The 9,639-nt window shown below is 32.5% G+C and overlaps 1 protein-coding gene across 1 annotated transcript; it reads right to left on the reverse strand.

Annotated features, from left to right (window-relative positions):
• Window positions 1-4,004: 4,004 nt before the first annotated feature.
• LOC111417667 (adenosine deaminase 2-like) lies at window positions 4,005-5,393 on the reverse strand. The gene has a single exon (XM_071200465.1). The coding sequence runs from the start codon at window positions 5,391-5,393 to the stop codon at window positions 4,005-4,007; it is 1,389 nt and encodes a 462-aa protein (XP_071056566.1).
• Window positions 5,394-9,639: the final 4,246 nt, after the last annotated feature.

A 9,639-nucleotide genomic window follows, 5' to 3' on the forward strand; every position in this document is an offset into this window, starting at 1 on the left:
GGTAAGCAATGGCGGTCAAAGTATTAAATAAGATATGAAAATAATAAAAATGCCTTTTATTTCCCTAAATTGTCAAAATTTATTTTATTTTTGTTAAAAAAAAGGATAAAAACACGAATTACAAAAAATAGCATAAAAAACACGTATCGTAAGACTTAAGGCACTCATTCCTTAAAAAACTAGTGGCTTAGCTACTCGTTTTTTTACTTGAATTCGTGCATTTCAGGCGTGTTTTACGAAACTAGTTTTTTAATATACTATTACATTTTTCAAAGAAAAAACCTTATTCTTTTCAGGTAATTTTTTTTCTCACTTTATGCAATGCTTTTATTTCAATATTTTATTCCATTATATCACATGCCCTGTGATTGAAAACAATAAACAATTTCTTCAATGATAATTGTTCTAATTTCTTTTAAAGAATTCTTTAAGTTGCTGTATTGTTGTTATAGTAATTTATTGTTTTAATGTATTTCAGCACAAAAACAATAATCTCCTTCTTGCAACCGTAATAATTCACCATATTAATATGATTATAATCAATTACACACAATGTAATCTATAAATATAATTTGCCTATTAAGTTATTGATATAATATAATATAATTAGGATGATTTATAGTATATTATTCAACAAGCGTATAATGGCGGCTGTTACCCACGAAGATGAAGTTGCAATCTGAGTGGGTAACATCCATTATACGCAAGTTGAATACTATACTTTATCTACAACTGTTTAATTAAAAAAAAAAATCAAAAAAAGGAAAAAAATAAACTTGATAGACATTTCAGACATAACCTCAATATAAGAAAGCTGTAATTTCTGTTAATATTTTATTTTTTGATTAGTAAGCCGTGCCAGAACTGTGGAATAATGGCTTCATTATTCAACACTTTGTCAGTCATGAGTAACGCGTGTCATTACCCGTCAAAAATCATATGTATAACGAATAGATAATTCAATAGTTGTAGATAAACATAATTTACCTCTATACTAAGTTGTACACCTGAGGAGTTATAAGCCTTCAAAGTTGGCTCTTAAATTGTTAAAAAGTTCAATATCTTCGTAATACATGAATGAAGCTAGAAAAATTAAATTTGGTATACATTATGAGTGTGCCAAGGGTGTTAATTAGTAGCAAATTGAACTGAATTGAAGCATTTCAGAGGGTTGATTAAGGGTGATGGTACCCTAAATTTTGACAGATTTTTTTAACATTTTGGCGGATTTAATACATTACTACTTCATTTGATGTGGAATTTAATTTTAAAACTTTTCTTACTCTTATTATTTTTTAAAAAACTTTGTCATTTTCATAAAAAACTTAAATAACTAGACACGTATTTCGTAATGTTACTTAAAATAAGCGAAAATTCAGTAGTCGGCTATGAAATTGTACGTCAAACTTGACAAATAGGTTATAAAGTTATTTGACAACAAGGTTTTATAACCTATTTGTCATGTTTGACGTACAATTTCACAGCCGACTACTGAATTTTCGATGATTTTAAGTAGCATTAACGAAGTGTGTCTTTAGTTATTTGAGTTTTTTATGAAAACGACAATGTTTTTTAAAAAATAATAAGAGTAAAAAAAGTTTTAGAATTAAATTCCACATGAAATGAGGTAATAATGTATTAAATCGACCAAAAGGTTAAAAAAATCTGTCCAAATTTAGGGGACCATCACCCTTAATCAACTCTTTGAAATGCCTCAATTGGTCTCAACTTGCTACCAATTAATACCCTCGGTACACTCATAACGTATACCAAATTTGGTTATTCTAGCTTAATGTATTATGAAGATATTCAATGTTTTAAAAATTTAAGACCCAACTTTGAAGGCCTATAACTCCTCAGGGGTACAACTTAGTATAGAGATAAGTTGCGTTAAATCATCTTATTTATTGTCCTCTGCATGTCCCTGCACTGTGTCGGTTCTTATGTGAATCACCCTGTATATCACTTATAGGTTAGGTTTTCAATAAAAAAGATAACTAACTTACTTCCATCCTACTTCCCAGCCATAAACAATGAGAGTAGTATATTGCTATCTCAGTCACATTGGATAAAAATGGCCGCAATTAAAACTCTTAAGATTTTTTGGATGCGCAGTAGACCAAACCTCATCTATATTACTATTTTTGTCTATGATTACTACCCACACGTTGACACCGCCATGTCAACTACTCAATATTATGTCATATAAAGTTTCAATAATTGACACGATGCCTAATAAAGCCATTTTTTATTTTAGGGCATTTTCAAAAAATGAATACATATTTTAGAGCCCAAAACGAACAACTAAATGTATTTTTAATCAAAATTATAAAATAATGTTAACATTTGCAATGCTTATCTTTCAGCTTATTCTTAGCAAACTTCACAAGCATATTACAATAATCGAATGAAAACCATGCACTCGTTGAAATCAGACGATCAATGTATCACTGGCGCTGTACTTAATGGCACGATAGTCTGTATTTACGTCGCTAGAGAACTATGCTACATAGACAAACATATTTCGATCTTTTGCCGCCTGTGTTTCTCTTGTTAATTTATTTTTTCTTCATAAGTGTCAACTACTGATGCTTTTACCTTAATCGAAATCCTAAATCATATGCAATAATTAACCAGTGTCAAGACTCTGTCCTAGCTAGAGAACACCTATGGTTGAGTGGAGTCTTACTTATTTTTCTAACAAAGTTTTCAATCTATTTAATAATTTTATCTACGACTGCTTGGATAAGTCATCATTACCGCACTCATTTCAGGTGATTTGAGTTACGTAATGAAGTTCATTACCGCACTGGTTTCATTACGTAACGCATTTTTAGCCTAATCAGAACAGACTTAATTTATTAAAACGAGCAACAATACAAAAGAAAAAGTGATATCTACGTACAGAGAAACAATACTATTTATTATAAACATTAATTGTTATGTTTTTACATTTCGAAACACTTATTCCAAATGAGTAAACATGTTGTTGAAACTGACAATTCAAAATTGTCAACAATCATTTCAAAATATTTTTATAAATGTCAAATAGACTTTTTTAAAGAAATTGATTTTTAGTAATTTTTAGCAGTCCTAGATAAAATACTGTATATCACACGTGGGCTAGAGCATAATTACAGTACTCGTGTGATTACACGACTCGATCTACGACTTCGTCGTGCAATTCTCCACACTCGTACAGTAATTATGTTTCTAGCCCACTTGTAATATAAATAACTATAAACATCAGATTGCCTTTGGGATTAACCATTCGTTTCGTTGTAACGATATTTTTCCTTTTATCGTGCAGTACAACTTAAGAAAAATGTTCGGAGAAATATAGCAATAAAAGCAATCGAATTTTTGTCGTAAAAACAAACTGTCCCTGTATAATTTGGATATAAAAAATTTTTAAATTATTTTAATACAAAACATTTATACATATTTTTATAACAAAATCATTTTTGTTGCCAACACAATCCCTATTTTTTAAAATACATATAATACAATACCAACATCAAATTGGAATGAATCCCATACTCTGATATTATAGCTTTGATAAATATTATTTGTAAGCTAAATTACTACGTTGGCGTTGTAGAAAATAATCCGTCCACAGAGAGATACCCCGATATTACGTTAGTTATCACCACTATCAGACCGAATGTAAACGCGTTTTAATGGTTCCAAAAGCGTACATATTCGTTATTTTCATTAATTGATGTATGCGCGCGGTGGTTTGCCGTTTACCATTGATCCCTATTGAGGTTTTCAAAGTTTGTTATTTTTGCGTCAACCCCAATGATCGCGCAAACGGATCAAATTCAATGAAGTTTTATGAATTTGTCGAAATCCATTTGATTGTTCCCGTGAATGAATGTATTCATTGACCAATTTTCATCAATGTGGAAATGTTTTTAGATAAAATAAAATAAAATTAACTTTTAGTATTAATTAATTAAAAAAATTAAAAAGTACCATGGAATACAAAAAATACATAAATATTATATATTAGTTTTATTTAAAAGTAAATAAAGTTGATTTCTAAAATTAGCCCATTGTTGTTTTAAAAAATTAACAGCCATCATTTTATCTTCGCCATTTAAATTACTATAAATCAAAGAATCAGTGGCAATTTTTTCAAAAAGATTAAAACTATCGGATTTATCATTAACCATAAACATAAGAACGAGATACCAATCGTTACTCAAAGGATTTGTATGCCATAATCCCGGATATTCGTTGCATATTATCAATCGATTTCCGTCGGAAATATACTTGGAAACGAATTCTTTAAAATGTATTTTGTTTTGTTGAAAATACACCGAAGTAGGGCAAATTTCAATGACTCTATTTTCATTTTTATCGAAACTATTTGCAAAAAATAAATCACTTAACATTTCTCTTTGACTTATCAAAGCAATTCGAGACGTTGAATGATCAATTTTTTGTTTAAAATAAGCTGGATTTAATCTTTTTGTTCTATGATAATAGATTTCAACCGTTTTTGGTAAAGCCGCTAATAATCGTAAACTGACTGGTTTAAAAAATTCGATTCCACCGATTAAATCGGGAAAAACCTTCGTTATTGCACGTACAATTAAGATGCTACGTTTAGGATTAGTTACTAAGTTAGTACCGAAAGGTGAAAATACAATTTTCGCTCCAATAAACGTTGAATTTGGATTTTGAAATTTAAATTTATAAATAACTTTATTGATTATTCCAGCCACAGTAATAGGATCGTAATAAACACTTGTTTTACTGTTAAAAAATGCAAAGGATGTGCGAAATTCAACATAAGATATTCCATCGTTAACTTGTTCAAGAAGCATTTGAAAGATGTAATTTTCAAACGTTGTTACCTCACTTATTAAAGATTCGATAACTTTATATTTCTTTAAAATCATTAATTCTGTTGGATTTTTTGCTTCTTCATCGGTGATTAAAAGAATTTTTTTTAAATATTTATCAAAATCGTACTGTTTTTTTCTTAAATTCTGTATTAATTCGCATTTATACCCAATTCGTTGATGATAAGCGAAAAGAAAATTGCCGAAACGATTTGTACACCCCAATAAATCTTGTTTCCATGTTAATTTGTAAATATATTCGTAACTAGCCAATGAGTATAAATATCCATGAAGATTTGCTCCTTTTGGCATCGCTTTGATAATATTAAAAAGTGGTGATCGATCGACTACCCTTCGAAAATCATAATAACTCTTAACGAACGATTCATTTAGATATTTAAATTCAGCATTGGTAATATTGATCAAATAACTCTTTAATTCATTTTCAATTACATTTTCTTGAATTAAATTTTCTTCACTTTGAAGGAATTTGATTACACTGATTATAATGACCAAACATTGTAAATGAATACTTTTCATTGCTATTAATTGTTTAGGTAAATTTATTATCGATATACATTTTTTTATTACGATTGTTAAAATTAAATAAAATTTTATTTTTTTGTGTAGGTTAAAATATAATGGCCTACACTCGACTTTCCACAATTTTAATAATATCTAGGAAAATGCTTTCAAAAAATTTTAAAACTGTAAGACAAAGAAGCCCAAATCACTTCTTCCGTAGATCTCAAGTTTTGATACGATGTCGGTATAACATCAAGCATTCATCCCATAAAAATTTCGAATTGAGCTCAACTCTTACTTCTGAGATACGAAAAGCTCGGTGTTATTTCTTACACACTTATTATAAATAAATAACATCGATAGTAAATATTATAAATATCTGATCCATCACCATCGTACCCGCCATCTCTTAATATCGTCGCTAATTACTCTCAATATTATCCCTAACCACTATCAACATCGTTCTTCACATCTCCTGCTTCGACATCAATACTAGACTCATAAATATTGCCGTAAATATCACTCATCATTGTGATATTGAGGGTTATAAGCAATCTTCCACATCACCCTGAAGTTCTTTAAGATTATCTCTCAACCTCTGAACATTAATATCTTTCAACATCCTCTCTGACATCTTTTAATAGCATTAAAACTACTTTTAAAATGCTTAATACATGTTTCAACATCGTCTCTAACATACCTACCTAACTAGTATTAATATCATTCCCCCCATCTTTCAAAGTCATTCTTCACCTACCTCAACATCAACTGTAGTCTACTCAAAATTGCCTGACATATCTTTCAACATCGTTCCTGACATCACTAATTATCATCCACAACATCACTTAACATAGTCTCTAATTGTTCCGGATGTCGTCCCTGACAGTCCCGAATACTCAATGGTAATATCGCGTTCTTTAAGACTGTCTCTGATACCTTACAACATCGCCTCTAACATCATTTAACAGCAATAACACTGCTGCGTTACATCTCTCAATATCAACACTAACTACTCTCAATATAACCAATATCGTTCTTTATTTGTCTCAATGTCATCCTCCACCTGGTTCAACATCACAATACTGGTTACTTAAACATAATCAGGCATATCTCTCAACATCGTCCCTATCTGTTCTTGATGATGATATACTGATGACCTGGTAATCCCAATCCGAGGTAAATATGACACAATCATAACTTAACTAATGCAGAAAGCTTTAGTACTCACCAGTACTTGGTTCAGAAGCAATGGACTCAACACCAATCAAAACAAAATCGAAATAGTCGCTTTCACTCGAAGAAGGAAGCTACAGTTGAGAGCATCCTCCATTGAAAGCAGAACTATTAACCTCAAAACAGAAGTTAAATACCTAGGGGTAATACTAGATAGTAAATTAAACTGAAACTCCCACATAGATAAGATGAGGGAAAAGGCCATTATGGCTAACCAGATTTGCCGCAGCCTCCTCGGAAGGAATTGGGGTCTCAATCCACGAATGGCTCATAGCTCAATCCACAGCCTACGTAGCAATAATTAGACCCATGGTCGCCTATGCCTCACTGGTTTGCCTCACAAATCCAGCGGTTAGCATGTCTTAATATAACGGGTGCGATAAGATCTTATCCGACGGCTGCTCTTGAGACCCTACCTCACATCACTTCATTTATATATACAAAAGGAGGCAGCTTTAAGTGCCTTATCACTTATGACTGAAAACAGGTTCATCACTCAAGTTGATGCAGAGTAACCTCAGAGGACACCTCGAAATCCTCAAGGACCCATGTCTAAATCACTTGATTGAAATTAAAACGAACCTTATACCGACAGAATACAATTTCGACCAGCCGTATACGGACATATTTAGCTGCAGGGATGATTGGACGAAGGGCCCTAGCCTGATACACCGATGCTTCAAAGATAATTGGATCCGGAGTAGGCATGGGCATCAGTGGACCAAATAGTCACATTAATTTGCCCCTCAGCTCGGACATAACGACTTTTCAAGCAGAAGTTCTTGCTATAAACTTCAGCACCGGTTTGAACCTACAAAAGGGACAGAGAGGTGTATCCATAAACATTTTCACAGACAGTCGGGTCCCCCTAAAGGCTAATCAGACCTACACATGTGACTCGCTAGGGGCAATTATGTTACTCTATGGTGGGTTCCAGGTCACAGAAACATTGAAGGCAATGAAAAGGTGGACAAGCTGGTCAGAGAGGCAGCGAAAACGCCCTTCATTGGACACCAACCTGGTTATGGACTACAAAAAAGCCATCTAAAACAAATATCAACAGTTGGGAGGCCTCAAAGGTAGCCTTACGCTGGAAAGAACTTCCACATTGGACAAGGGAGGATCAAACATGCCGACTTTGCAACGACAAGAAACGGCTGAACATACTATACTGTGTAATTGCGTCTTCAGAGGCAAAAGTTTTCGGTGAAAATCTTTTAACACCTACCGACATAAAGAAACAAAAACTTGGAGCAATACTAAGGTTCATTAAGGACCTAGATTTGCCCTAAACTTTTAGAGGGCTAAAGTTACAATAGATCTTATAAGTCGCGGTGACGAGAGAGGCCACTCCCCGCAGTCGGGCAGCAATAATAATAATAATCTGTTCTTGATATCGTCCTGACATCCCTGAACATCACACTCGTGTTTTTTTTTAAGATTATCTCTCATCGTCGTTCCTCAAGATAATCTCCAATATCTCTCATCACTAACTACTTTCAATATCATCCCTAACTATAATGAATATCATTCCTCACATCTCGAAGTCATCCTTCACCTACCTCAACATCAACTCACAATCAGATCTTCTCGACATTGCCTGACACATCTCTCAAGCAGTCAAACTGGTTTTAAAGTGGTCCCTTACATCTCTCAACATCAACACTAACTACTCTCAATAGCATACCGCTATCCGATACCACTATCAATATCGTTACTCATATCTCTCAAAGTCAACCTACATTTACCATAATATCAACTCTGGGTTCCCAGAAATTGCGCAAAATATCTCTCACTATCTCTGATATTATTATATCATGCAGCTCCCCACACTAACGATAAGTACTTTTGATATCAATTCAAACAACAATCAATGTTATGATCATATCTCTTTACTCATCATCTTGAACTCAACACCTATGTCGTCTCGGACATCATCAAACTATCATCATCAAACAACATCAAACTCGCTTCTATCAAAATTTTTAGTCATTCAATTTAATCCATAGCATGCCTGCTATCTCTCGTCGTCATTCTTTGCGTCATACAGTATCGACAATTGCGTCTCCAACTTCTTTAAATATCGTCTCTAGCATTCTTCAACAAAAGTTTAACTATTTTCGAAGTGGTTCCAAACGTCTCTCAATATTGTCACTAACCACTGTCAGTATCGTTCCTTACATATCGCAAAGTATTTAAAAATATACAATATTTTCTGCAATCCTCATTGTATCATCCTCATCCGGTATCCAATTTCAACATATCATGATCTAAAAGTTGTGAAAATTACGTTGTTCAAGTACTTATTTCAACCGATTAGAAATATTTAGACAAAATGTCATTACGTTAGCAATGGCAGTATATACTTTGTCCCAGAAAATTGGTTTGTGAAACACATTCAATAACATAAAACAATTAAAAGTGCTTCAAAATCATGCTCGAATGTTGCATAAAAAACTTGTTCGTTGATCGATTGTTGAATTTGCTTCTAGAGTGTTTAACCTACGCTATAGGATAGTAATTCAATTTCTTTTCCTTTCTCAAAAATTCCATAACACTTTGAACCATCAGTCAACAAATATGATGTTACCTTCAAAGAAGTGTTCATTATATCTCGATTTTTTTTTCGCAATGCGGTAATTACTTTGCAATCTTTAGATTTGCTACCAACTATAGGATTTAACGAAGACTTTTCTTCTACTTATTCCATAATTGATTCAGCCTCGCAGATTTGTTGGCGTGACAATATCTACCATCAAAGATGTAACAAGCTATGTCGTCAGCAATATAAAATTCTTTAGCTATAGGAGTGGTGTGATTCATATGTACAGAGCGGTCGTTATTGTTAATAAATTGAGGTTGAAAATTTCATTTTTAGAAATATTGGATAAAAAGAAAGATGATTATTCGAAAGTGCACTACGTAGTTTGCATAAAAAATTGCTACATGTTTAGGTTACATATTCGCGTAAAGATGTAGATTTCTTCAAATTGCTCTATATCGTCTGCAACCCCGAAACATATTATAA

The sequence above is a fragment of the Onthophagus taurus genome, chromosome 11 (assembly GCF_036711975.1).
Source record: "Onthophagus taurus isolate NC chromosome 11, IU_Otau_3.0, whole genome shotgun sequence".
In the NCBI taxonomy this organism is placed as follows: domain Eukaryota; kingdom Metazoa; phylum Arthropoda; class Insecta; order Coleoptera; family Scarabaeidae; genus Onthophagus; species Onthophagus taurus.

Coding starts and splice junctions, on each gene's coding strand:
- LOC111417667 (XM_071200465.1), bottom strand. CDS start 5,393: ATGAAAAGTATTCATTTACAATGTTTGGTCATTATAATCAGTGTAATC.